At 67.8% G+C, this 26374-nt stretch overlaps 10 protein-coding genes across 10 annotated transcripts; 6 read left to right on the forward strand and 4 right to left on the reverse strand.

Moving 5' to 3' along the window:
* Nucleotides 1-43: 43 nt before the first annotated feature.
* Nucleotides 44-965, forward strand: RHOBADRAFT_46052 (uncharacterized protein; the record flags this gene model as incomplete). The annotated part of the gene is made up of 4 exons (XM_018414709.1): nt 44-300; nt 364-446; nt 512-615; nt 711-965. 4 exons carry the CDS (start codon nt 44-46, stop codon nt 963-965), a joined length of 699 nt encoding a protein of 232 aa, XP_018269006.1.
* A 747-nt stretch (nt 966-1712) lies between these two features.
* RHOBADRAFT_65452 (uncharacterized protein) lies at nt 1713-2210 on the reverse strand. The gene has a single exon (XM_018418710.1). The coding sequence runs from the start codon at nt 2122-2124 to the stop codon at nt 1942-1944; it is 183 nt and encodes a 60-aa protein (XP_018269007.1). The 5' UTR covers nt 2125-2210; the 3' UTR covers nt 1713-1941.
* A 440-nt stretch (nt 2211-2650) lies between these two features.
* On the forward strand, nt 2651-5601 carry RHOBADRAFT_38635 (uncharacterized protein; the record flags this gene model as incomplete). The annotated part of the gene is made up of 12 exons (XM_018413547.1): nt 2651-2883; nt 3024-3437; nt 3529-3915; nt 3987-3999; nt 4083-4137; nt 4212-4373; nt 4437-4490; nt 4619-4702; nt 4758-4828; nt 4911-4935; nt 5066-5144; nt 5225-5601. The coding sequence occupies 12 exons, from the start codon at nt 2651-2653 to the stop codon at nt 5406-5408; spliced, it is 1761 nt and encodes a 586-aa protein (XP_018269008.1). The 3' UTR covers nt 5409-5601.
* Nucleotides 5602-5973: 372 nt separating this feature from the next.
* RHOBADRAFT_46054 (uncharacterized protein) lies at nt 5974-6860 on the reverse strand (the record flags this gene model as incomplete). The annotated part of the gene is made up of 4 exons (XM_018414710.1): nt 5974-6030; nt 6112-6338; nt 6436-6498; nt 6623-6860. The coding sequence occupies 4 exons, from the start codon at nt 6858-6860 to the stop codon at nt 5974-5976; spliced, it is 585 nt and encodes a 194-aa protein (XP_018269009.1).
* A 352-nt stretch (nt 6861-7212) lies between these two features.
* Nucleotides 7213-10241, reverse strand: RHOBADRAFT_65455 (uncharacterized protein). The gene is made up of 13 exons (XM_018418711.1): nt 10189-10241; nt 9670-9746; nt 9541-9587; nt 9027-9419; nt 8696-8928; nt 8340-8614; nt 8176-8275; nt 8020-8106; nt 7944-7953; nt 7802-7873; nt 7602-7724; nt 7492-7527; nt 7213-7412 (listed from the first exon to the last, which is right to left on the reverse strand). Exons 1-13 carry the CDS (start codon nt 10230-10232, stop codon nt 7362-7364), a joined length of 1548 nt encoding a protein of 515 aa, XP_018269010.1. The 5' UTR covers nt 10233-10241; the 3' UTR covers nt 7213-7361.
* Nucleotides 10242-11491: 1250 nt separating this feature from the next.
* On the forward strand, nt 11492-13825 carry RHOBADRAFT_55212 (uncharacterized protein; the record flags this gene model as incomplete). The annotated part of the gene is made up of 3 exons (XM_018417729.1): nt 11492-12020; nt 12087-12503; nt 12578-13825. Coding segments are annotated over 3 exons (2192 nt in total), but the record flags the coding sequence as incomplete, so codon positions are not given.
* Nucleotides 13826-14300: 475 nt separating this feature from the next.
* RHOBADRAFT_46057 (uncharacterized protein) lies at nt 14301-14693 on the reverse strand (the record flags this gene model as incomplete). Its single annotated transcript, XM_018414711.1, has 1 exon — nt 14301-14693. The coding sequence occupies one exon, from the start codon at nt 14691-14693 to the stop codon at nt 14301-14303; it is 393 nt and encodes a 130-aa protein (XP_018269012.1).
* Nucleotides 14694-16278: 1585 nt separating this feature from the next.
* RHOBADRAFT_66805 (uncharacterized protein) lies at nt 16279-19146 on the forward strand (the record flags this gene model as incomplete). The annotated part of the gene is made up of 7 exons (XM_018419087.1): nt 16279-17159; nt 17255-17550; nt 17629-17815; nt 17894-18049; nt 18132-18376; nt 18492-18803; nt 18890-19146. Coding segments are annotated over 6 exons (1946 nt in total), but the record flags the coding sequence as incomplete, so codon positions are not given.
* On the forward strand, nt 19053-23431 carry RHOBADRAFT_46059 (uncharacterized protein; the record flags this gene model as incomplete). The annotated part of the gene is made up of 7 exons (XM_018414712.1): nt 19053-19434; nt 19512-21091; nt 21152-22121; nt 22186-22353; nt 22421-23031; nt 23103-23289; nt 23361-23431. The coding sequence occupies 7 exons, from the start codon at nt 19053-19055 to the stop codon at nt 23429-23431; spliced, it is 3969 nt and encodes a 1322-aa protein (XP_018269014.1).
* Nucleotides 23432-23706: 275 nt separating this feature from the next.
* Nucleotides 23707-25033, forward strand: RHOBADRAFT_46060 (uncharacterized protein; the record flags this gene model as incomplete). The annotated part of the gene is made up of 5 exons (XM_018414713.1): nt 23707-23778; nt 23840-23922; nt 23995-24293; nt 24409-24864; nt 24942-25033. The coding sequence occupies 5 exons, from the start codon at nt 23707-23709 to the stop codon at nt 25031-25033; spliced, it is 1002 nt and encodes a 333-aa protein (XP_018269015.1).
* Between the last annotated feature and the right edge of the window lie 1341 nt (nt 25034-26374).

Raw genomic sequence — 26374 nt, forward strand, 5'->3', positions numbered from 1 at the left:
GCTGGCCGTCGCTGCGGCTTTTTCCCGCTCGTCCCTCTCCGCCATGGCGCACAACGGTCACGGCTCGAACCCGTACCAGCCCGGCTCGCGCCAGAACGCTCGCCGCCCTGCCCCGGAGCGACCCGACGGCGAGCCCGAGTCGCAGCGGCCGCGTCAGGACGCCTCGAGCTCGCGACCCGGCCACAGCGCTGTCACCTACAACAGCAACGTCGACAACGCCTACGGCTACGACCCTCGGGGGCCGCAGGCGGGAGCCGGGCGGCGCGCCTCGCGAGACGACAGGTTCTTGCCCGACAACGAGTGCGTCTGGCCTCGCTTTTTCCCCTCTCGAGACCCTCAACCTGACTCTCTCTGTGTTGCCAGACACTCAATGTTCGACGGCTGGCGCATGACGTTCGGGCAGGATCCTTATCACCGGCCAGAGGTCGACGGGCACTTTGACAACAGTGCGTTCTTTTGCGTCCAGCTCGCAGCGCAGGAGCACGCCCTGACACCCTTCTTACCCCCACAGATGGCAAGCCGCTCCCTTCTGACTGGTCCAACTCGTCCCGGTCGTCAATCGCCGTGAGCGCGAACGGCGGCGAGTACGGGTTCGGCGGTGGAGCGGCTGCGTCGGTGCGTCCTCCCTTTCCCTTCCTCTCGGCAACCTGCGACCTGCGACACGTCTCGAACTCGACGCGACGAGCGCTGACCACCTTGTCCGTTCGCAGAACGGGCCAGCATCGCGTCGTCCCTCGCAGCACGGTCACTCGCGCCAGTCGTCCGGCAACGGCGACGGCGACGTGACGATGGGCGGGCAGTGGTCGACGCCGCCGAGTCCCGAGCGCAACCGCAGTGCTCGCGGCAGCGTCTCGAACCCGAGCAACGCCGCTCTGCAGCGCGGCCGCGGTCGGCCTTCCTTGGGCTACTTCTCGGCGAACGGCTCGCAGGGCGCGCCGCCGTCGGACGGAGCGAGTCGTCGTTGAGGGTGCTGCCCGACCTGAGCGGGTTCTCGGGGCCGTGCACGGCGGCGGGCCGAATGGAGCGGCGAGAAGAGAAGGACGCACGGCCTGAGCGCTCGAGCGGTCACGATGGAACGCGCTTTCTCCTCTCGCACGACCTCCTTGTCCGTCCCTCCTGTCCTCTTCTCTGCGAGACGAGCACGAGAGCGGGCAATACTCTGCAAGCTGCGCCGCAAAGGAGGAGCGCGAGCCGGACGACAGCGAGCCGGCCGACGTCGCGCCCACGCTCGGCCACAGCCCGCGTCGACCTCTTCGACCTTCTGCCACCTCTCGCTCGCACTCAAGTCGCTCCGCTCGACCTGCTGCGCCGTGCAGACGCCTCTCTGCGGCACCTACGACCGGCCTGGACAGCTCTCCGCCCTCCTACCTCTTCCCCCTCCTCCACACCTCTGGTCCCCCACTCGCCGTCGTCTTTTCATCCGCTCGCCGTCCTCACCGCGCGAGGACGCTCGCCCGGGAGCACTAAAGCCTCGACACACACCGTGCGCCCCCTCTCTCGGTTACCTTGGACTCTCTCGAGCGACGCTGACCTTCGAAACCTTCTGCAGGCCCCACGACGCGGCCCCGTCTTCCCGCCTTTCCGCTCCTCCTCCTCGCCCGCACCCATTCGAGCTCCCCTTTCCGCGACACTGCCTTCGACTCTCGAGGCGGTGGCGCGCCGACGCTGGCTTGACGGCCATGTCGACTCGGCGCCGCTCGACCTCGACCTCGCAACCGACTGCGGCCGCCTCCCACCTCCCGCGACGCCCGACTCGGCCGCAGCCCGTCGTCACCAGCACGGCAATACTCCTGCAGCAGCTGCAGACGCTTGCGAGCCCACGGCTGAACGACTGTTGTTGGCGTCGCACAGCAAAATCCCCTCGTCCGCTCGCCGCGGCTCGGTTCTTCCCTCACGTGGGCCAGACCGCGGCGACGCTCGAGATCGTGCGACTCGCCTCGCTCATGCATGCACCCCCACGGCGACGACGAGCGCGAGGCGGGCCCGTCGGCGGGCTCCATGCGGGAGGGAACGGTCGGGGGACATCGATGCTCCGCTCGTCGCGCTCGCTGGCTCCGGTCTGCCCGGTTCGCCGCGCACCGCGCTCGCGCAGCGCTTGCGGCGCACACGCTCGAGCGCGTCCATGCTCGGCGCGTTACGGCGTCTCGCTGTCGCTCGAGGTCGTCGACGGCTCGAAGCCCCGCCCCGAGAGCGGACGGTCCTCGTCTGACGGATGGGCGCCGACCTGCTCCTCGGTGACAAACGCGTACACACGGCGCAATCGAGCCCGTGCTGGCCCTCGCATCGGGCAAACTCGCTCGCCGCTAGCCACTTGAGCTCCACCTGGTTCTCCGCTTCCGGCATCGAGCTTTGACCTTCTCAAGTTGGTTCCGCACCGCCTCGAGCGCGTTCTGCGACCCCTTTCGACGCCTGGCCGTCTCGACTCGACGTCTCGAGCCCACAACTGGGCCGACGAGCGTCCAAGAGTCGTCGCTGCAGCTCGGCAAGGGTGGGTGGAGGTGTCTCACCCGCAGGTGCCCCTCCTCTCGGCGCCGTTGGAGTGCGGCACCATCTCCCCACCATCAAGTCCCGCCTTTCTCTCTCCGAGTCGGACCCGCGCTTCGAAAACCTCTCTCTCCCTCTTTCTCCAACCTCCTCCCCACGGCCAGCCATGGAGAACGAGCCTTCTGCGCCTGCGTCCAAGACGACCACCCTCGCCGGCTCTGCCGCACCGTCGCGCGCCACCTCGCTCAAGAAGACGGCACCCGAGTCCGCCCCGACGTCGCGTGCGCCGTCGACGTTCCACCCGCAGGACGAGGTCGACGAGGTCCCGACCAAGGAGCGCGCGCCCGTCTTCGTCGTTGCCCTCTGCCTCTTCCAGTCGCTCGCCGGTCTCCTCTTTGGGTGCGTCCTGCCTTCTCTTCCTCGTCGTGCGCGAGCTCGAGTGGCGGTCGACCGTACCGTCGCTCGCGCGAGTCGGGCACGCATCCTCCTGCGCGTGCACGCTGACCCTTTCCCTTCCCTTTCCTCCCGGCGCCTCGCAGATGGGAGCAGGGTGTCATCTCGGGCCTCGTCCAGAACGACGTCTACCAGCGCCGCTTCGGCGAGCCTGATGCGGCGTCGCCGTCGGGCTACTCGATCCCGTCGACCCGGCAGTCGCTCATCACCTCGTTCATGAGCCTCGGCGCCCTGTTCGGCGCCCTCATCATCGGCCCCGTCGCTCGTCGCACCGGCATCAAGAAGTCGTTCATGTTCTCCCTCTTCATCTACATGGTCGGCCTCGCCATCGAGACGTCGGGCCAGGACCAGTGGGGCCAGGAGGTCGCCGGTCGCTTCGTCACGGGTTTCGGCGTCGGCTCGCTGTCGCTCCTCGCCCCGCTGTACCAGGCCGAGTGCTCGCCGAAGCACCTGCGCGGCCTCATCACCGGCACGTACCAGCTCATGGCGACCGTCGGCATGTGCGTCCCCCTTTCTCTCTCGCCTCCTCTTGTCGGCGCCCTCGAGCGCTCTTCCTTCCTCCGTCAGACCCTGACTAGGCACCTCCCACAGCTTCCTGTCGAACGCCGTCAACTACTCGCTCCACGACGCCGGCAACGACTTCTCGTGGCGCTTCCCGATCGCGGTCCAGTTCATTTTCGGCGCCGGCGTCTTTATCGGCACCGTCTTTGCGCCCGAGTCGCCCCGCTACTTCGTCCAGCGCGGCAACATCACCCAGGCTCGCGCCAACCTCGCCAAGCTGCGCGGTCTCGAGCAGGAGGACCCTGCGCTCCTTGCCGAGCTCGACCAGATCGTCGCCGGCGTCGAGGACGAGAAGCTCGCCGCCGACTCGACCTACCTCGACTGCTTCCGCGCCAAGGACAAGATGCTCCTGCGCACCATGAACGGCATCCTCATCCAGATGGGCCAGCAGTGGACCGGCGTCAACTTCTTCTTCAGGTGCGTCCCCGTCGACCTTCTCAAACTCGATCTGCAGCGCTAACTCGCCTCCTTTTGCCTCTCTCGTGCAGCTACGGCACCAAGGTGACTACCTGCAGTATCTCGGCCCGCTCGGCGAGCGGTGACAAAGACCCTGACCTCGTTTCCCCCCTGTCCTCGTCCCGCAGTTCTTCGCCGCCTCGGGCATCAAGGACTCGTTCATGACGCAGCTCATCCTCTCGGGTACGCTCACTGTCTTCTAACGGACTGTGCTCGGACGAGGAACCGTCACTCACGCTTGTGTTCCCCTCTCGCAGGCGTCAACGTTATCGCCACCTTCCCGGGCCTCCTCGCTGTCGACCACCTCGGTCGCCGCACCGTCCTCTTCATCGGCTCTTTCATGATGTTCTCGGGCCAGGTCATCGCCGGCGCTGTCTCGACGGCGAAGCCCAACGACCCGGCCGCCGGCAAGGCTCTCAGTGCGTCTGCCTCTCCTCCCTTTTCTTCTCTCTTTTCCCGTACTGACCATCTCGTCTCGACAGTCTTTGCGAGCTGCTGGTTCATCGCCGGCTTTGCGTCGTCCTGGGGCCCGCTCGGTACGTCCACGCCTCCTCGAGTCCAAGAGGTTCGAGCGGGAGCAAGGCGGGCTCTCTCGCCGCCGCGCTCTCCTCGGCCTCCTCTCCTTCAACGGACCGGTACTGACAGTCTTCATCGTCCTGCGCAGGCTGGGTCGTCGCCGCCGAGCAGTTCCCGCTCAAGATTGCCCCCCTCTGCGTCTCGCTCGCGACGGCCTCGAACTGGCTCAACAGTACGCCCTCTTCTCGCCCTGCCTCCTCGTCGAGCCTCACTGACCCTCAGCACAGACTTCATCATTGCCATGATCGTCCCGTACATCACCGACGCCGAGTACGCCAACCTCCAGAGCAAGATCACCGTGCGTCGCCTTCTCAAATCGCCTCTTTGTCGACCTCAGGTCGTCCGAACTGACTCTTTCTTCGGCCGCTCTTCGTCTGCAGTTCATCTGGGCCGGCGCCATTGCCTGTACGTCGAGGCTTCATCCCTTTCTCCTGAGCCCGAAGAGGAGGAGGTCGGGCGCGCCGGCTCGACTCGCTCGGCCCCCTCTGCTCTCGGTCGGCGATTGCGCATGCCCTGACTCGCTCTACTCCCACAGTGTTCACCATTTACGTCTTCTTTTTCCTTCCCGAGACCGGCGGGCTTTCGCTCGTCCAGGTCGACGAGCTTTACCTCACGTACGTCGCTCAGGCCTTTTCTCATCCGCCTCGAAAGTCGCAGCCCCTGACATTCTTGCCCTGTCCTCGTCCGTGTGCAGCGGTGTCCCGGCGTGGCGCAGCAGCTCGTGGACCCCGTACGGCGGCGCGACCAAGCGCAACCGCGAGGACCGCACCGACGAGGCCAAGCGCCTCAAGCTCGGAACCGAGGAGTCGCGCCTCGAGAACGTCCCGGCCAAGCGCAACCTCGACGACGAGGAGGAGACGACCGCCAAGGCGGCTTGAGCTTCCCTTTCTCTGTTGGTCGTCTCCCCTTCCGCAGCTCGCCTGCCCCTCGCTCTCGCACTCTCTTTCCCTCGTTCGCACTTCCTCCTGTCCCCTTTGGCTAGATTCCCTCGTCCTAGATTCTCAGATTACCTAGATTAGACCCTCATCGACGTACAGCAGCTGTCGTTCTGCATTGCATCGCATCCTCCCCTCTCGCTCGCGCCCGCACGGACCGCCGCAGCCGACTCGTCGCCTCTAGCTTGCTCGTCTCTCTCTCCCTGCGGCTCGTCGTCGATCGCCCGCACTGCGACACTCCTTGCGCCCTCGTGAGAGCCTGCGCTGCATCTGGCGGCAGCGGACGCGCCGCTGCTGCTTGCTGTTGCGCTTCGTCGACTCGCGCTTTCTCGAGCGCTCTCTCGGACAACAACGCGCAGAGGAAAAGGTGAACGGCACAAAGTCGACATTAGACAGCTAGAGAGTGGGACTAAAGACGATAGAGGGACTAGCTATGTACAGGAAGGAGAGCACAAACAGGCGACGAGGAAGGACAGAGGGCGGGAGGAGCTGATTCTGGGCGAGGGCTCTACACGTGCGCAGGGGCAGGGGGGTACATCTGCGACTGCGACTGCTGGGCGCCCATCTGCCGAAAGGAAGGAAGTCGTCAGTCCGACAAAGCTCGCGCCCGAGGCGAGGAAAGGGGAGAGAGGAAGAGGGAGCGCACCTGGGGTACTGCGCCCCACTGCTGCACCTCCTCGATGGCGAGCTCGCGGTGGTGCTGGCGCTGTGTGCACGGCATGCAGCAGCACGCGGTGCAGCAGTCGCCGAGCGCGCCGCCCTTGATGCCGTACCGGTTGCGGATGTCGCCGCGCGCCATGAAGTCGAGGACGAAGCCGAAGCCGGTGAGGCAGTGGACGACGAGGTAGAGGACGCCCGGGGTGCCGCAGCTCTCTGTGGGAGGCTCGACGTTAGCCAGACTTGCGCTCGCGCGCCGGTTTCACGTGCCGCGGGGAGGGAAGGTCGAGAGAGAGAGAGAGAGTGGACGGACCGACTTGTTCCTTGGGCTTGGGGCGGCCGGTTTGGGCGAGGTGGTCGTAGCGCTCCTTGTACTCTGTAGACTCGGGCGAGGTGGGCGAGGAGGCAATCGAGGAGGAGGGAAGGTGGGGGGAGGGGAGACGAGGTCAGCACGCGCTCGTCGGCCACATGGGACGAGGACAAGGGGGGGTAGGACTGACGACCGTAGGCCATGCAGGGGCACCAGCACGAGAGGCAGAAGCCCGGCACGTCGTTGCCGCACTCGCACAGCCCGGTCGACCAAGGGCGCTCGTGGCCAGGCTGAGCCGCGTTGTGCGCAGGCGGCGCACCGTGCACCGCCATGGGGGCTGCGCCGTGCGGCTGCTCGTAGACCGGGGCTTGCGGCTGCTGGTACTGCTGCTGGGCGAGCGCCGGCTTCTCCGGGGCGGGGTTGTTCATGGTGGGGGCGAGGAAGGCGACGACGCCAGGTGCGAGGGTCGAGGTGGTTCGAGTGGTGCGAGTGGGGCTCGAGGAGCTAGGTCTGTAGCAGAGCGCACAGCGAGGTACGGCGCGGAGCGAGCGAGAGAGAGAGAGAGACGAGCCGAGTCGTTCCCTCCTGCCTCTGAGTCGCTGCACCGCCTTGTCCCCACTCTCCCTTCGAGGAGCTCTCGCCTGTCAAAGGGGCCAAGTTCCGCACCCTTGGGCTTGGCCCTGTCACTCTTCTCGGCCGCATGCTCGGGACCGAGCCAACTGAGAATCGCCCGTGACGCTCGCGTTCTCGCGCCTCTCTCGCGCCCCACGTGCGCAACGAGAGAGGGACACACACAGCGTTGCACAGAAGAGAGACGAGAGAGAGAAAGGGGCAGCAAAGTGTAGGGGGACGCGAGGCGGACATGGTGCGAGTCGAGGGTCGGATTCGAGGGGGGCGAGCGACGACGAGAGACTGACAGCGAATGCGATTTACTCGGGGCGCTTGAGCTGGCTGCCGACGCTCGCCTTGCGCGAGTAGAACTGTGCGGCGCGAGAGACGAGGGGGCTGTCAGGATCTGCGAGCGACGAGTCGAGGAATTCGAGTGAGAGAGGGACGCACCTCGTCGAGCACCTTCTTCGGGATGCGGTTCAGTTGCTGCGTGCGCGGGCCCAAGAGCGTCAGTCTCATCGTGAGGGAGGACCGAGAGGCAGAACAGGGTCGGGACGCACCTCGCGCGGGAAGAGCCTGAGGAGCGACCACGCCAAGTCGAGCGACTCGAAGATGGTCCGGTTCTCGCTGATGCCCTGCTTGACAAACTCGTTCTCGAACCGACCGAGGAACTCGAGCGCGAGCTGTGGAGGGACAAGGGTCAGGCGGCGTTTCGGGAGAACGAGGAGGACGAAGAAGAGGGAGAAACCGGCGGACGGACCTTCTCCTCGGTGCTGAGCGCCTCCTCGCCGACGACAGCCTTCATTGCCGCTGCGTCCTTGCCGATGGCATACTGCGGGAGCGTATCGAAGCCGTTAGTCGTGCTCGCGCTCATGGAGAGGGCGAGGGCGGGCGAGTCGCACCATCGAGTACCTGCGGGATGCGGGACGAGGTCAGGCGGGCGCAAAGGGAGGACGACGGGAGGAACGAGAGACGCACATCTGGTTGGACACGTCGCCGTGGTCCTTCCTCGTGAGCTTCTCGCCGATCGCCGACTTCATCAACCGCGAGAGCGACGGCAGGACGCTGCGGGAGGTGGGGCGCGTGGGTGAGGACGGGGCCGGGAACAGAGAGAGAAGCGAGACGAGGGCGCACTTGATCGGCGGGTAGATCTGCTTGTTGTGCAGCTGGCGGTCGACAAAGATCTGGCCCTCGGTGATGTAGCCCGTCAAGTCGGGAATCGGGTGCGTGATGTCTGGGTTCGAGGGTGCGACGGGGTCAGGCACGGCGCGAGGGGAGCAGGAGAGAGTGGGGCGCACCGTCGTTGGGCATGGTGAGGATGGGGATCTGGGTGATCGAGCCGTTGCGGCCCTCGACGCGACCGGCGCGCTCGTAGATGGTCGACAAGTCGGTGTACATGTAGCCCGGGTATCCGCGACGACCGGGCACCTCCTCACGGGCAGCAGACACCTCGCGCAGGGCGTCGGCGTACGACGACATGTCGGTGAGGATGACGAGGACGTGCTTCTCGAGCTGGTACGCAAAGTACTCGGCGGTCGTGAGCGCGAGACGGGGCGTGATGATGCGCTCGATGCTGTCGACGGCGAGGCGAGAGTGCGTCAGGCCCGGTGCTCGACGGACGGACGAGAGAGAGAGAGAGAAGGAGGGGGCGCACGTCGGGTCGTTGGCCAAGTTGAGGAAGAGCGAGACGCGGTCGAGCGAGCCGTTCTCCTCGAAATCCTGGCGGAAGAAGCGCGCCGTCTCCATGTTGACGCCCATGGCCGCAAACACGATCGAGAAGTTGTCCTCGTGGCCGTCGTGGACGCCCTTGGTCGGCGCCGCCTCCGGGTTGCGCTCGGTCGACTGCTTGTTGACGAGGCCGGCTTGCCGACAGATCTGGGCAGCGATCTGCGACGGCGACGAGGTGCGAGTGAGTCAGTGACTGAGGACGAGGACGAGAGGGCGGGACCGGGCGCCGACAGAGGGGGCAGGAACGAGGGACGCACCTCGTTGTGAGGAAGACCCGACGCCGAGAAGATGGGGATCTTTTGGCCGCGAGCGATCGAGTTCATCGTGTCGATGGTCGAGATGCCGGTCTGGATCATCTCCTCGGGATAGATGCGCGAGTACGGGTTGATGGGCGAGCCGTTGATGTCGAGGTACTCCTCGGCAAAGACCTTGGGGCCCTTGTCGATGGGGTTGCCCGAGCCGTTGAAGATGCGGCCGAGCATGTCCTCCGAGACAGGGAGCTTCATGCTGCTGCCGGTGAACTCGACGTGGGTCGCGTTGACGTCGATGCCCGACGTGCCCTCGAAGACCTGGACGATGGCCTTGCGGCCCGACACCTCGAGGACCTGGCCGCCGCGGACCGTGCCGTCCGGGAGCGTGAGCTGGACAATCTGTGGCGAGGGAGGGAGGGGGAGCCGTCAGGACGGGTCCGCTGATGGTTGACGACCCGGGCGGCCCGCAACCTCGCGAGAGGTGCACGCAGGCGGGACGAGCGGCGGTGCTGAGACGGACCTCGTTGTAGGCGGGGAACTTGACGTTGTCGAGCACGACGAGAGGACCTGTCGGGACCGGAACGTCGTCAGGACGAGTGACCCGACATTGCGCGGGAAAGGCGAGGAGAGGAGAGAGAGGGCGGCGCACCATTGACGGCCGAGACGGTGCGGTAGTCGAGGCGCGGGTTGACCTCGTACTTGCGGACGGCTGCGGCAGCGTTGAGGCTGGGTCACGCGAAAGGTCGCGTAGGACGTGCAGGTGGCAGAGAGAGGTGCGAGAGAGGGAGCGTGGGTCGAGAGGAGAGGCGGGGAGGTGGGGGAGGAAGAGGTGCGAGTCGCGGTCGAGCGGTGGCCAGGCGCAGGGAGGGGGGCGAGTTGAGGGGGCAAGTAGAGTCAGCTCGGGTGCTCTGCACGGTACGCTGGCCCTCGTGTGCGGTTGCCGCGGGGGCCGCCCACAGGACGAGGACTGGGCACCATGACGCCGCCGTCGCTCCCTCGCCCTCGTGCGGTGCCGGTGGCGGCCTCTGGGGACCTTTGGGCAGCCACCAAGTCGGCCCAGCCCTTTAGGCGGACCGACCGGAGCGTGTGCGAGGGTGGAGCGGGCTCATCTCGATGAGGAGGGACGACGAGGCCCCCTCGAGGCTGACGACGAGGGAGGTGGACGCACGCAAAGGCCTCCTTGTCCGAGATGCGCGGGTCGTGTGGAGCCATGGTCGCAGGCGGTCGAGCGCACGAGCGAGTGGTGGGGGAGGCGATGTCGAGGTCGAGCTGCTCCTCGCCCTCGTCGTCGCTTGCACTCGCCGCAGCTACCTCGCCTTGGGTGTGCGACCGCTTGGCACCACCGGACCGCTCCTCCCGCTCTCTTGCTGTGGCCGAGCCGCGCGCACCCCGTTGCCGTCGCCCTCGCTCGCCTCTCCTCCCCCCTCCCCCTCCTGATCGTCGTGCCCGCTGCCAGGACGGTTTGCGCTCGTGCGCCCGACCGAGCGTGCTCAGCGCGCACGCTAGACGTCGCCCTGAGCGGCCCTCGGCCTGGCGTCGAGTGCACTGCTCCCTCGCGCCGGCGACAGCGCGATTCCTGCCACCAGCCCTCCCTCGGCGCCCTTTTCAGCCCCGCCAGAGGGTGACAAGGGCCGCGCTCAACCTGCTTGGCGACCCTGGTCGCAGGCTGGAGCATCAGCTGCAGCTGTCGCTCGACGGCCGCGAGCTCCGCTCCAACCTCCTCGCTTCCCTGCTCGTCGTGTTCAAGCTCCCTGGACAAGAACGGGTGCCTCTCGTCGCTCTCGAGCCCTCTCTACTAGGTTCGCAATCCTTGCTGTCGAACGCTCTCCTGTCGAGGCGCGAGGGTCGCTGCTCGCGATCGTTGTGCCGGCGACAGGCTGCTCGAGGACCAGTTCGGCCTCCTACCGCCCCTCGTTCGGCCAGGGGCACAGCCTCGACCGACGAGTGGTCGACGGCAGCAGGACCGGCCGTGCGACCGCGCTCGCACGAGGCAAGCCGGCCGCGAGTTGGTATTCGACGCGGCGGTAATGTCGATTGGCGAATCTTGCTATGCGCAGTCCGGCTTGCCTCTCGAGACATCGTCGAGAGAGAGTACCAGCTACACGAAGGAAAGCAACTCGAGAGGGACGGGAGTGTCGAGCGAGGTGTTGTCGCACAGTTTTCACGCGCCGACACGCGGACGAGGCGCGGAGAGCGGACCCGGGACAGCGGAACCTCGAGACGCTTCCCTCGCTCCCCTCGCTCTCTCTCTGCAGGCACGGCTGCTTGCTGCAGCTGGACGGCTCGACGACAAGCATAGTCACCTGCCGAGCGCACCCTCCTCGTCGCGCGCTCACCCTCCATCGACCTTCACCTCCGAGTCCGCCCCGCCTCGAGGCGCACACCCGCCGCAACTCGATAGACCGCCCGCCTCGATCTCGACTTGCAAGCACTCGTGTGAGTGACGGCGAGCGCGAGCCGCACGACCGACGATGCCGCCCTGGACCGCCCTCGTCCGCAACGCGACCACCTCGTCGTCCTCGTCCACCGCCGCCGACTACACGCCCTTGCCCGCCTCACCCTCGCCCTCTTCGACCTTGCCGCTCCCCGCAGCAGCGACGAGGGCCGGCCACGCGCTTCGAGCCCGTCGTCGCCTCGTCCTCGTCGCGACCGCGGCGTCCACCCTCTTCCTGTTTGTGTCCCTCGCCGCCGTCGTCCCCGACAAGCACCTCCCGTCCGCCGTCACGACGGCCAAGCAGGGCGTCGTCGAGGCGGCCGCCGCGACGTGGCGGTGGGACGCGGCGAGCACGGCCAACGAGGCGCAGGAGCTCGCCGACGAGTTGACGGGCGAGGACCACCTCGCCGACCTCGAGCTGCCCGTCGACGACGTTGTCGACGCCTCGAGCGGCTCGGCGCAGGACGCAGTCGACCCGGACTGGCGCGAGCCGTCGTCGGACGAGGTCGAGTGCCCGGCGAGCGCTCAGGCGCAAGTCGGCGAGGCGGGCTTTTGGGCCGTCACCGGTGCGTCCCCATCCTCTTTCGTGCACTCTCTCTCGGATCGCGCATCTGACGCCTCGGACCTCGCAGCGACGTCTCGGTTGCAGTACCTCGTTGCGCCGCGCGAGCCGCTCGACGACGCCGTTCCCTCGAGCTGCCTCTCGCAGGCCGTCTTTTCGGCCCGCCTCGTCTCGGTGTCGGGCGACGACACGCTCGACAACGTCGACACGCAGACGCTCGTCGCCCTCGACCGTCCACGTCGCTCGGTCGACCAGTCGTCGTACCTCGTCTCGGTCCCGTCCGACCTCGCCGTCCCGCTCGGGCGGTACCAGCTCGACGTCCACCTCGCGTTCGGCTTCTTCCCGGGCGCGCTCGACGGCGTACCGTGCGGCGACGAGGCCAAAACCTGTGTCGAAGGCGAGCTCGGTGCGGCGGCGGGCGAGCAGCTGCGGTACGTCGGCGAGCGGGTCGAGGTCCTGAGCGGCCAAGTCGTCCATCTCGGTCAAGGTGCGCCCTACCCTTCCTTCGTTCGCTCTCTCTCTCTCTCTCGTCGACTCATTAACTCTGGTGCTCGTGCGCAGAAGCTGTCGCCGACCTCGCCCTCTGCACCGACCTGTCGTCCCTCGCCGGCCACTGGTCGAACCTCGCCTTCTTTCCTACCTCGCCACCCTGCACCCTCGCGACGCCGACGCTCCCTCTTCCTTTCCTCGTCGATGCCGAGGCCCGTCCGACCAAGCCGCTGTGGCTGCACGTCGTCGGCGACTCGAACGCGCGCAACATGTTTACGCACCTCGCCGCGTCGCTCGGCGAGGGCCGCAAGGTGTCGGCGAGCAAGGTGCTCGACTCGCCGACGCACAACGGGACGCACGCGAGCGTCGCGTTCCGGTACCGCGACGGCGCGCCGCCTGTCGAGGACGGCAAGGCGCTCCCGGACGTCGTCGTCACGTGGCAGTGGTGGTACGAGGCGTCGCCCGTCGTCGCCGTCGAGTCGGCGCAGCACGAGCGCGAGGACGAGGGCGCCGAGAACGACGCGTTCGCCACCGCCGTCGCCGTCAACCGCGACGACCTCGTCTCGCTCGTCGACACGGACCTCGCGTCGTTCCTGCGCAAGTCGCGCCTCGCGTCGGCCCTCAAGCACTCGCCGGCGCTCAAGGCCGTCGCCAGGATGGTCCGCCCGCACCGCACCTACCTGTCGCTCGGCTCGCACGGCGAGCAGCTGTCGCTCGCCGGCGTGTCGAGCTCGCTCGACGCCCTCTTTGCCGAGTCGAGCGGGTTGTCTCGCGCCGCCCGAGACCGCGCCAACCTGCGCCTGTTCATGACGACGCTCGTCGACGCGCGGTACATCCCGCTCGCCCGGTTCCCGCACCAGGACCTCGTGCGCAACAACGCGCTCGTCGAGGCCAAAAACGCGTTCGCGGCGCGGCACCCTGCGCTCGGCGGCGAGTGGCGCGTCATCGACGTCGAGGCGCTCACGCGCGGCATCGTCGACAGCGACGGGTGGATGAAGGCCGGGCGGCACGGGCCCGACGCGGTCCACTTTCGCGGCGAGGTCTACGACGAGTGGGTCCGTCTCGTGTGGACCGACCTGCTGCAGGGTGTCGATATGTCGAGCACGACCGTCGAGCAGGACGACGACGAGGACGACGACGAGGACGGCGTGGAGGCGATGCGGCGCAGGTGGAAGAGGCGGCTCTCGTGGGACGAGTCGCTCGCCGAGGACGACGACGACGACGACGACGGGCTCTGAGCGAGCCTTCACTCTCCTCTCGCATCCTCCCTTACATCTTTGTCTATGCTGTTTGTATTCCTTGCATTGCATTTCATTCACTGCGCTCGCGGGCTCGTCCACGTCAGCGAGCACTTCCTTCTCGTTTGCCTCGTTCGCTTCGAGCACGAGTCTCGACCGATTTGTGCCCGAGTCTCGTTCGGGCCGTCGCCTGCGACGCTTTCGAAAGCTTTCTGCAGCTCTTGACCTCGCTCGAATGCCGCCAGCGAGGAGAAAGTCGAGCGAGTCAACTTGAGAAGGTCGATGCGCTCGCTCCAAGAAATGCTGGCGACGAGTAACGACGGCGTTCGCTCTCGGCTCTCCTCGCTCTGTGCGCAAGACTAGAAAGAGGCGAGATCCTGGCGCATTGCAAGGCTCTCGCGCTTCCGAACGAGAGAGGCGCTCGACGAGGCAATCTGGTACAGGATGCTGACGAAGCTGATGGGAAGGACCGTCAGTATTTCGTGACGGGCGACACAGACGCAGAAGCGAAGAGAGAGGAGAGCGCACCTCGTCTGTCGCGTCGCGAGCCGCCCTCTTCAGCTGCTGCCCGTCGGCTCACCCGCCTCGACCCGCCGGATCTGCTCCTGCTGCTCCTCGGGCGTCAACCCGGCCAACCATTCCTCGATCTGCTCCTCCATCTCGCGCTGTTCTCGTGACAGGCCCGCGACACGCTGCGCCTCCTCGTTCCGCAAGCGGACGAGCGCACTCGCCGCCTCGGCGCGCACCCGCTCGGCATCTGCACCGCGCCGGATGAGGTTGAGCGTCGCCTGCCGACGGCGGTCGTACGCTGCGCGTTCGAGGACGAAGCGCTGGGCGGCGGCGGCGAATCCTGCGCCGGGTTGGCCAGGCCGGAACGCGCGCGCAACGGGTTGGTAAGGGTCGTCGGGTCGAGGTCGGCGGTCGCGCAAAGTCGAGGCACGGGAAGGCATGGCTGTCGAGGTGGCTGATCGAAGCGACGCGGGCAAGCTGAGAAAGCTGTCGAGAGAGAAAGCTGAGCCGAGCGTGCGAGCCGTCGCCTCGGTCGAGCCGGCCGAGGAACGTCGGCCGGCGACACGAGTCGTTGCCGGCAGACCCGGGGCAGCGGTACGACCCGAATCTGCCTGCTTCGGCGGGTGCAGCGGGTAGCCGAAGCGAGCCGCAGGAATGCAGAGGGGGCGAGCGGTGCCTCGAGCAGGAAGAGGAGGCCGACGAGCGCAGCGGGGCCTGGCGGGCAGGCCGCGTCGACAACGGCGAGCGAGAAGGGGAGAAGGGGCGGCAGAGCGTGTTAGGCGTGTGGCCTGAAAGCTGCGCAAGGAGAGGGAGAGTCAGTTGTGGACGAGGAGCCGAGCGAGGCTGCTCTCGAGGCCGGCGGGCGACGAGGAGGGACGCGGACAGGAGGAGAGAGATGTCGACGCACCATCTAGGCAGGCTGTCCCCGTCGGCGCTCTTGCCGTGGCCGTGTTTGCGGAGCGGGCGAGTCGACGAGGTGGTCGGGCCGAGGAGCGAGACGAGGCGAGGCCGGGGCGGCAGGGCGGTGGGGCGTGCAGTTCTTGAGGAGGATATGGCAGTGCAGTGGAGCTACTGCGAGTGGCCCTGAGCTGCTGTACCCGCGACGATGAGAGCGGTTCACATCTTGCGGGGAAGGTCCGACGGAGGTTACCCGCCTCGCTCAACGTCGACCACTGCAGCCCTGCTCTGCACAGCCACTGGCACCCGACCACCATGGCCACCGGCCCCCGCACCGGCGACCGCCCCTCGTCCTCCTCCTCCAAGCACTCGCGCTCGTCCACCCGCCCTCACGACGACACCGACCGCTCGTCGAAACGGCACCGCTCGGCCCGCAACGACGACGACGACAAGTCCCGCCACCACAAGCACTCGTCGTCGTCCACCAGGCGCGACCGCTCTACCAGCCGCGACCGATCCCACAAGTCGCACTCGTCCCGCCGTGACGTCGACCACAAGCACCGTTCCCGCTCCGCCAAGCACCCCGCGCACGCCCAGGACAACGACGACGACGACGACTGGGTCGAGAAGGACGCTCCCGCTCCAGCGGCGCCGTCCGCCCCATTCGACTCGGTCGGCACCTTCTCGGTCGGCTCGATGCCGACCGCTCAGGGCCTGCGCCGCCTCGAGGGCCACGACCTCACCGACGGCTACGGCGAGGGCGGCGTCGGCGGCAGCTCGGAGCGCGGCGGCGGCCTCTTTGGCGAGATCCCCAAGGGCGAGGGCGCCGGCGGCGAGATGGACTTCTTCGGCTCGTTCGGCACCGAGAAGCGGCGCAAGGAGCCCAAGGACAAGCCCGACCCTTCTGTGCGTCCTCTCTCTCTGCACTGCGTCGTACCGGAATTACCCTTCTGACCCTTGACTCGCCCCACCCGCAGCAAACGATGGGCCAGTCGTCGCGCGAGTTGAACAAGGCCTACTGGCAGGGCACGCCCGACGCCGCCTCGACCTCGTCCGCCGCCGCCGCCTCGTCCACCGCACCTCCCGCGACGGGTTCGCCCGCACCGGGCTCGTCCGGCTCGGCGTGGCGCATGAGCAAGCTCAAGCGCACGTACGAGGCGGCCGAAGACGAGGGCCGCCCGATCGAGGACGTCGCGATCGAGCGCTACGGCTCGCTCGACGCCTTCAACGAGGCGCGCGAGGAGCGTCGCGTCCTCGACGAGCGCCAAGGGCGCAGAACGTCGCGCCGCGAGAGCGGGTACGGCGCCGGCGGCGGCCAGAACCACCACCCGGGCATGCGCACGCCGACGGGCATGGCGGCCGACGGCGGCGGGCGCCGCTTCGTCTTCACCGAGACGGGCGCAGCGGGCGAGGGCGGTGCAGACGGGCCCGGCTCGCGCCCGTCGTCGCGCCAGGGCTTCCGTCGTCCGGGCGAGGCGCCGCCTCAGCCGGGCCAGCTCGCGCGCTCGAGCTCGACCTCGTCGGTCGCCGGTTCGGGCTCGAGGCCGTCGACGCCGATCCCGACCGTCTTCACGCCGCCCGTCGCACGCCGCATGCCGTCGCAGCTCGCCCAGTCGACCGTCATCAACCCGGACCCGACCTCGACCGGCCCGACCACCGCCTCGTCGGCCTCGTCCGGCTCGACTCGGCCCGTCCTGAGCCAGTCGGAGCTGAACAAGCTCCAGGCCGAGGTCCTCAAGGCCAAGCTCATGGACTCGGACGACGCGGCGGCTCTCGAGCGCGAGTACGACGCCGAGCTGCGCCGGTCCCAGGCGGCGGGCCCGGCGCTCGCCGACAAGGAGGGCATGGAGCAGACGCTCGGCGGGAGTGCGGCGCAGGGCCAGGACGTCCAGGTGCTGCCGACGCTCGACAGCCGAGGACGCCTGTACGACGTCGGCGTCGGGACCGAGACGGCCGACAAGTGGGAGGAGGAGCGCAAGAACCGGGGCAAGCACGTTCGCAAGGAGATGGTCCGTCCTCGTCTCTCCTCCTTCTCTCCTCGTCGAGCCCTTCTCCCTCGTTGACGCACGTCAAACTCATCGAAATTCCCGGTCGACGCTCGCAGCTGTTCGAGTCGCACGACCCCAAGACGGGCGACCTCATTCGGCACCAGGCCGACGACGACTCGCTCACGGTCGGCGACCTCGTTCGGCAAGAGCGGTTTGGCGGCGGGTCGGGCGACGCGCGCGCCATGGACGCCGAGTTCGCCAACCGCATCGCGACCGACGCCCGCTTCACCAACAACCTCGACTACTACGACGAGAACGCCGAGAAGCTCGCGCGCAAGAAGATGAAGAGCGAGGCGATGAAGCGCGCGTTCGCCGTCAACGACTTTGCGCGCACCAAGAAGGCGCTCGACTCGTGCGTCCTCCTCCCTCCCGCCTCTCTCGCATCTCTTCTTCCGGACCCAGTCCCTGACATTCCCGACCCTTCTTGCAGGTGCACGATGTGCTACTCGGACGAGGGCGACCCGCCCAAGGCGCCTGTCGTCGCGATGGGCACCCGGACCTACCTCGCCCTCATGGACACGGAGGAGCTCGTCCCGGGTCACTGCCGCATCGTGCCGGGCCAGCATTACCTCAGCTGTCTCGAGATCGACGAGGAGGAAGGGTGGGACGAGATCAAGGTGCGTCGAGCCGAGTCCACGCCTCTCGTCGTCGCGCTCGAGAGGGACCCGGCCCTGACCTTGAGCTCCGTGCCACAGAACTTTATGAAGACGCTCATGCAGATGCACGCCGCCGAGGACAAGGGCGTCGTCTTCTTCGAGACGATCATCTCGCACAAGCGCCAGCAGCACAGCTACATCGAGTGCATCCCGGTCCCGTTCGACCTGTTCGACCAACTGCCCATCTACTTCTCGGTGCGTCCCCTCGCCTCCTGCCTGCCTCCTTCCTCGAGCGACGTCCATTCCTGACAGCCTGCCTCGTCGTACCCGTCTGCAGGAGGCGATCAATACGTCCGAGACCGAGTGGTCGCAGCACAAGCGCCTCATCAAGTTTACGCCGCAGCGCCCATTCCGGCGGTCGCTCGTGCCCAACCTGCCCTACTTTGCCGTCCAGTTTGACTACAAGGGCGAGCACGGGTTCGGCCACGTCATCGAGGGCGTCGACGATGCGCCCGACCGGGACCTCGACGGCGAGGAGAGGAGGGGCGAGATGGGTGACAAGGGCGGCGGCGAGTTCCCGAGGTGCGTCGGCTCGTCTCTCTCCCTCTCGTGGCTCTTCGACGAGTGCGACGGCGCGTGTCGAGGAGCGTCGGCCGCGTCGGAAGGCGCTCACCTTGCTCGCCTCGCCTCCTCGCAGGTACTTTGCGCAGGAGATCATCGGCAACCTCCTCTCGCTCGAGCCGCGCAAGTGGCGCAAGCCTCGGCGCGTCGACCGGCGCGAGACGGCGGGCCGCATCGCCGCGTTCCGCAAGAAGTACGACGCGTTCGACTGGACCAAGATGCTCGCAGGAGCGAGTGCGGGTGCGGGTGCGGCGTAGCGCAGCGGTGGAGCCGTCCCCCTTTCTTGTGCACCCCTTTTCCCTCTACCTCTCGAGCCACGTGCAACAAGCAGGACGTCGCAGCTGCGCGAGCAGGGAGAGATGTCGAGGTGGTCGAGTGCGTCCGAGAGGTACGTCGTCGCTCTCCCTTCCTCTCCTTTCGCGCCACCGAGCCCTCTCAGGACTGTGTCACTGACCTGACTTGCAATCCTCGCAGCTGATGTCGAGCCAACGAGCCGAGAGCAAGTGAGCCTGGAGGAGGAGGAGCAGGGTCCGCGGACTTTTGCCTTGTCGCGCCGATTCCTCGCCTCTCGTCGCTCGCTCAGCCGCGGCAGCCAGCTCACTCGCTCCGGAACGAGCTCGAGCACGCGCCACGGTGCATGCCCGTGCGGCTCAAGCGCGCTCTCGACACCGACTCGCCCTCGCCCGTTGTCATCAGCGACCGCTCGTCTCGCCGCTCGCCTCGCTTCTTCCCCCCACTCGACCTCGCCCTCGACCCGGCCTCTGCCCTCCACCGCCGCATCAGCACCCTCTCGGCCATGCAGCAGGACGCCCTCAGAGCCGCGCGCGCCCACGACCCGGCCTCGGCGAGCTCGGCGGCGAGGAGCGTGCAGAACCCGGACCGCCGCGAGAACGGCGTCGGCGGCGCAGCAGGAGACTGGTGGACGCCCGAGGCGCTCGAGGCGGTGCGCAGGCAGGCGGCGGGCGGGCAGGCGGCAGCGACGAGCGCGGCGGGACCCATCGGCTCAGGGAGGCCAAGCGGTGCGTCCTCGTCCTCTCTCTTGGGCCTCGACAGCCTCCCTGACAGTCCGACTGACCCTCTCGATCCCCTCTCGCAGTCCCCGCCTCGGTCATGCCCGCCTTTGGGCACTTCCCGCACGCGACGCCCTTCGCCTTTGACGGCACGTCGTCGAACGGCGCCGGCGGGGCCGCACCAGGGCAGTCGCCGCCCGCTTCCTTCAGCTCCAGCTCGCCCGCAAGGTCCAGCACACACCTGTACGCCCCCTCGGCCGCCCTGTCCACCACCCGCACCCCGCTCTTCCAGCCCCTCAACCCTCTCTCGCTCCCCGGCCCGTTCGCCTTCAACAGCCAGCGCGGCTTCTACAGCAACGGCAGCACCTACGGCACCCAGTCGCACACGCCGGTGCCCGTCGTGCCGCCTGGCCCGAGCTTCTTCGCGCCGCCGTCGGCCCTCCAGCACGACGTCGTCATGCCCTGGGACGGCTCGAGCGCGGCGAGCGGGCCCGGCGATGCACCCGGCATGGAGCGCCTCAGCCAGGAGGAGAAGGAGCGCATCCAGATGGTGGCGGGCAGGGCTCGCCGCGTCAGTCGCGCCGTCGAGATCAAGAAGCCGCCGGCCAAGGAGGCTCGCCTCGGCTCGCAGAGCAGCTCGCCCAGCCTCGCGTCGCCGCCGGGCCTCGTGGCTCCGGGCTCGAAGAGCGAGCGCTCCCTGTCGCCCGAGGTGGCCCCCTTTGCGCCGCGCCCGGCCTCGGCACGTCTGACGGCGCCCGACAGCAAGGCGCCCGACGACGCTCACGCCCCGCCTGCCCCGACGGCGCCTTCCTCTCCTGTCGAGCCCCTCTCCTCACCGCCAACCATCTCGACAACTTCTCTCTCCTCGTCCTCGTCCACCAGTCCTGCCGACGCCGCCACGCCGCCCCTCGCCGAGCCCGCCATTGCCTCGCCGCCACCCTCCTCTCGTTCGCCCTCGACAGCCCCCTCGGCCTGCTCGACGACGGGTGCGCGCTCGGCCCTCGCCCAACTCGACATGTACGGCTCGTCCGACTCGGAGGACGAGTCGTCAAGCGCCGAGTCGTCCGGGTCGTACCGCACGACGCGGGACCCGACCTCGTCGGACTCGCGCCGAGGCAGTACGCCCGACGCGACGGTCGCGCCGGCTACGCCGGCGTCCCCGGCGAGCGAGCGCGACGGCACGCGCACGCCGCTCAACACGCCGGCGTCGGCGCCGCCCGGCGAGGCCGAGACGGCGGTCAAGCTCGAGGAGCAGGTCGAGGCGGACGAGGAGCGCGCTCGCCGAGGGCCTCTCGCCGACGACATGCTGGTCGATGTCGAGCGTGACGAGACGACCCAGGTCGAGGAGCAGGGCAGAGTCGAGGAGCGGGGCAAGGTCGAGGAGCGGGGCGAGGTCGACGAGCGGGGCAGGGTCGAGAAGGACAAGGTCGAGGAGTCGGGCGAGGCCGAGGAGCAGGCCACGGGCGACGCCGCGCACAACGAGCCCGTCGTCGACGTCGACGAGTCGGCGTCCGAGTCGCCGAGAACGGTCGCCGATGCGTCGGCGCCGAGCTCGCCCGACGGTCCTCCGCCGGCCAAGAAGGTGCGCCGCAAGGAGAGCTCGCCCGAGGTGGTGGGCCTGGAGGGCGAGGGCGACGAGGGGATCCCGGAGATTGACCGAGCCGAGGTGCGTCGCTATCTTTCTCTCCCTCTCCACGAGTCGGTCCTAACTTTGGTTTCCTGACAGTACAAGACCTTCCTGCAGCACGCCCTCACGTCGACGTCCTCGACGACCAACCCGAACGCCCTCGTCCCGACGTCCTCGTCGTCGCGCCTGTCCCTCCCGAGCGCCAACTCGCCGTGGCCCGTCTTCTTCCCCAACTCGAGCTTCAGCGCCGTCGCCTCGGGTCCAGCGTCGGGCTCGTTCTCGGGCCCGAGCTTCCCGCTGCAAGACGGCGCCATCCCCTCGTTCAACCCGGCCGCGAGGCCATTCGTCCCCACCTCGTCGCCCTCGGGCTACCTCGTCCCCGTCGCCGCCGCCTCGCAGCGCACCTACGAGCCGACGCCGTCTTTGCCTCGCGACCCGGCGTTCCAGACGGTGCGCTCGCTCCTCGAGGACGCGCTCGGCGCACGTGGCGTCCTCGAGCGCAAGCTCGACAAGTTCGGCGAGATCCACGCGGCCGACCGCAAGCGCGTCAAGGAGCTCGAGGCCGAGGTCGCGCAGCTCGACATGCGCAACCGTCGCGAGGGCCACGCCGCCGACGACCTGAGCAAAACGCTGTCCGCCCGCGTCGCCGAGCTGCGGGCGGCCGAGGCGGCGCGCGACAAGTTCCGCGCCGAACGCGACTCGATGCGCCAGGAGCTGGCGAGCACATCGTCGTACCAGGCGCAGCGCAACGCGCGCACGGAGCAGGCGCTCAAGGACGAGGCTGCGCGCTCAAAGAAGCTCGGCGAGCAGGTGCGCAGCCTCGAGGGCCGGCTCTCGGCGGCCGACAAGGCGCGCGACGCGGCGGTCAAGAACCTCGAGAAGCACGAGACGGCGCAGGCGGTGGCGACGCACGCGCTCAAGGACAAGGTCGAGGCCGAGCTCGGCCGGGCGCGTGAGGAGGCGGCGCAGTCGCGCTTGTCGGAGCAGGCGGCCAAGAAGGACGTCAAGCTCGCCGAGGCGCACCTCAAGGAGGCGCTCAGGAAGTGCGACGAGCTCAACGCGGCCAAGAGTGCGTCCTCCTGCCCTCGCTCAGGCCCCGTCGTACCTGCTCACCCTGTCCTCCCCGCCCGCAGGCGCTCTCGCCTACCAGCTCGCCCAGGCCGTCGTCGGCATCAAGAAGCGCGATGAGGCGGTCCGCAAGAACGAGGACGAGCATGCGCCGCTCGTTGCCCTTGTCGACATCCGCGAGAAGAAGATCGCCCAGCTCGAGGCCGACTTGGGCCGCAACGAGCAAGACCAGGGTGCGTGCGCACCACTCCCCTGTTTGTCGTCATCTACGAGCGTGTCCTGACCGTACCACGTCCACAGCGATGATCGCGCTGCAACTCGAGAACGCCGTCACGCTCCTCGTCGACCAGGAGGACCTGAGCCGCATCCTCCAGACCCAGCTCGACGAGGCGCGCAGCCAGTGCGACGACCTCCTCACGCTCGGCCTCGATCTCGTACACGCCGCTCAACACGGCATCAGCAACCTGCGCTCGTCGCTGCTCGCCGAGACGGCGCGCGCCGACCAGGCCAAGACCAAGCACGCCGATCTCGTCGCGCAGGCCGTGCCCAAGATCAAGGCGTTCCAGGTCGAGCTTGCGCAGGTCCGCGCGCAGCAGGGTGTGCGCGCGAGCCAGGAGCTCCAGGACGCGCAGATCGCGCTTTCGCGTGCGGCCAAGCAGCTCGACGAGGTCAAGCTCGCGCGCGACACGGTCGACGGCGAGCACGCGGCGACGCGCAGGGCGCTCGAGCTCGAGAAGCGCGGCGTCGAGGTCGTGCAGGCCAAGCTTGACGAGGCGAACAAGGTGCTCGAGCACGAGAAGCTCGCGCGCACCGGCGTCGAGGGCCTGTTCGCCAACAAGGTCAAGGCCAAGGACGCCGAGGTCGCCGAGCTCAAGACGCAGCTCGACGCTGCCAGGGTCTCGTCCGACAAGGTGCGTCCCGTCGTCCGCTCCCTCGTGCCCCCTACAGCTCGACCACGCGCTCGCTCTTTCGGACCCAGCAGGTGCGCGAGCTCGAGCAGGTCATCGTCAAGCTCGACGGCGAGTCGAAGAAAGTCCAGCAGGGGCACGCGACTACGCTCGCCGACCTCGGCGAGGCGGCCAAGCTCCTCGACTCGACGCTGAGCGAGCTGGACAAGCTCAAGAAGGACAAGGAGGCGCTCGAGAAGGAGCTGTTGGACCTCAAGTCGAGTGCGTCCCGCTTTCGCTCCTCTCGAATCGTGTACGGTCAGCCACTGACCTCTTGCTCGTCACGGCCGCAGAGCGAGGGACGGCTGCGCTCGGTGGGAGGACGTTCACGTCTCGACTGGCGAGGCCGCCGGCGCAGGTCTGAGCGCGAGAAGGGTGGGGTCGGTCCGCTTGTTCTTTGTCGGCGCGAGCCCTAGTCTGTGGATTCCACTCGCGTTGCGTCCCTGCCCGTGCCCGCCTCTTGAGAGGAGGAGGAGCGAAAGCGAGGTGGTCGGGCCCTGCCCCACCTCGAGATTCCCCGCGGCTTTCGGTCGCACTCACACTCTCGCTCCTCACAGCCACGCCACGATGCCGCTCTCTGCTGCCGCACGTGCGCTGTGCGCCCACTTTCGCTGCTCGCTGCCTCTCCTGTGCCCGCCCATGGCCGGCGTCGCGGGAGGAGAGCTCGCCGCCGCCGTGCACAAGGCCGGCGGAATCGGCTTCATCGGCGGGGTGCGTCCACCTCTCTCAGGGCGTAGCGGGCCATGCGGGACTGACAGACGCCTCCACACAGGGCCACACGCCTCTCAACAGCCTTAAGGCCGAGGTCGACAAGGCGAGGTCAAGCATCGGGCTCGCCGCCGACGACGACTTGCCGTGCGTCCCCTCTCCCCTGTCAGCGGGCCCTGCCTCGCACGACCCAGCTGACATTGTTGCTCACGCTCGCAGAGCTAGCCTCGGCGTTGGCCTCATCCTGTGGCGCCTCGAACCGCCCTTCCTCTCGCCCGAAGCCGCCGCGACTGAGCCCGACCGCTGGCTACGCTACGTCCTCCACACGGCGCGCGCCTCGTCCTTGTGGCTCGCATTTCCCAATGGCGGCGACTGGGAGGGCTGGATCGCTCGCGCGAGGAGGATCGAAGCCGAGCGGGAGAGGAGCGACAAGGTGCGGCTGGTCGTCATGGTCCAGAGGGTCGAGACGGCCAAGGAGGCGCTCGAGTGGGACGGTGTCGACGCCATCGTACTACAAGGTGCGTCCTATCTCTCTCTCCCCCCACCCTTCTGCCCTGTCGCCCTCGTGTTCGCCGACAACTCGCTCACTCGCCGTTCCTCCTTTTCGCTCTCTTCTTTCTTCGCGCGTTACAGGGACAGAGTCGGGCGGTCACGGGCCCGCTCACGAGTTCGGCGCACCTCTCGCCTCTCTCACGTCTCACCTCGCCTCTCACGTTCCCAACCCGGCCTCGCCGCCTTTCGTCCTCGGCGCCGGCGGCCTCTCGTCCGCGTCGTCAATCGCCGCCGCCCTGGCACCCGGTGTCCTCGCCGGCGTCGTACCCGGTACGGCCCTGTGCGTCGCCGACGAGGCGCTCCTGCCGCGCGCTCAGAAGGAGCTGCTCGTGCACTCGTCGACGAGCGAGTCGGTGCGCGGCATGAGCTGGGACGAGGCAAGGGGCACGCTCGGCTGGCCTGAGGGTGTCGACGGGCGAGGGATCAGGAACAAGACGAGCGAGGAGCCGCCAAAGGTCGCAGGGAGCGAGGAGGGGCGCGAGCGGTACTCGAGGGCGGTCAAAGAGGGCGACGTCGAGCGGGTCGTCACTTGGGCAGGTGCGTCGACCTCTACCTCTACACCTCTTCTTCTTCCTCCCACACCACCCGGGACTGAAGCTGCTCTCTCGCCGCAGGTACCGGCGTCGGCGACGTCAAGCGGATCGCTCCGGCGGAGGAGATCGTCCGAGAGCTCATGGCCGAGGTGGTCGGCTCGCCTCAGTTATAGTTGCGCTCCCACTCTGCATCGTCGAAACGTCGAAACATCATCAGTGTCGGGCGTCAAGACCTCTTTGAGAGCGAGAGCGTGCGCGAGCCTAGGGCTCGACGGCCGAGAGCGCTCGGTCCTCAGAGCCGTCCAGCGGCTTCCTGGACGCTCGCCCGGACAGGAGCTCTCGCTCGTCGATCTGTTGAGCCCTGCTGCAAAGCCTGCATGTCACCCTCTCGAGCAGAGAGCGGCTCTCGCGCTCCGACCAGGTGGCCTTCTCAAACCGAGAGCTGGCTTTTGCAGCTCGAGTCGGCGCTCTTTGCTTCCCGGGATCGAGCTACGTCTCATTCAGAACTTCAAGGTCGTGTCGAGCGACTCTACGGCGGGCTGCGCGCTGCTGTGCTGCGCACGAACCCGTTCCTCGTCTCGTCCTCCTCCTCGTCACGTTCGCCTTCTCAACTTGCTCGTTCCCCTGTTCCTCGCGCTCGTCTCTGGCTCTGACTCGCTCGATACCCTCGACTCGGTCTATCGAAACACGTCTCGACTGTGCCACTGCTCATACTGCTGCTGTCTGCGCTCGTTCCTCTTCCTCGCTTCGACCTCTTTCTCGCTCCTCGTGCGTCGCTCTCAAGCTGCGCCCTGCTTCGACCGGCGCCAAGGATGCTCCAGAGTACTCTGGACCTCTTGATTACGACGCTACAGCTCGCCAACCTCGACCCGAGCGCGAGAAAGGACCGACCTTGCGCCAGGGCGAGGTCACGGCCGGAAGCACCCCGCATTTTGGTTTGGTCCGCTCGAGTCGACGTCTCTTGGCCGGCTTTGCGGTGCTTGTGCTGACAGTCTCGAGGTCGAGACAGAGTGAAGGAACGTCGGCAGCGTCACGGGCCGTCTCCTCGGCGTCCCTGCACCTCGTCCGCCTCGTCTCCCTCCTCCCCCTCTTGAGCGCAAGGTCGTGCGGGTGTCACTCTGAGGCCGTGTTCGCGACGGCTCTATTCTCGAGGACACGTCTCGACACGACGATCGAGAGGTATGGTCCAGGAGAAGCAGTACCGCGAGCTCGAGAGCGACCCGTTCCTTCCCTCCCTCCTCCTCAGCGCAGGTTCGTGCGGCGCATCACCTGCTCCGGGTCCAGCGGTGGGCTCATCATCGAGTATACGTGTCGACACGTCAATCTACAGCCGCTCAGGCTCAGAAGAGATGGGCGCACGTCGTGAGGAACGCGAAGAGTCGAACGGCGTCCTCTTCCTTCAGCTACGCTCAACGCCGTCCAGCGGCTTCCTGGACGCTCGCCCGGACAGGAGCTCTCGCTCGTCGATCTATTGAGCCCTGCTGCAAAGCCTGCATGTCACCCTCTCGAGCAGA

This window comes from Rhodotorula graminis (genome assembly GCF_001329695.1).
Source record: "Rhodotorula graminis WP1 unplaced genomic scaffold RHOBAscaffold_12, whole genome shotgun sequence".
NCBI classification, from domain to species: domain Eukaryota; kingdom Fungi; phylum Basidiomycota; class Microbotryomycetes; order Sporidiobolales; family Sporidiobolaceae; genus Rhodotorula; species Rhodotorula graminis.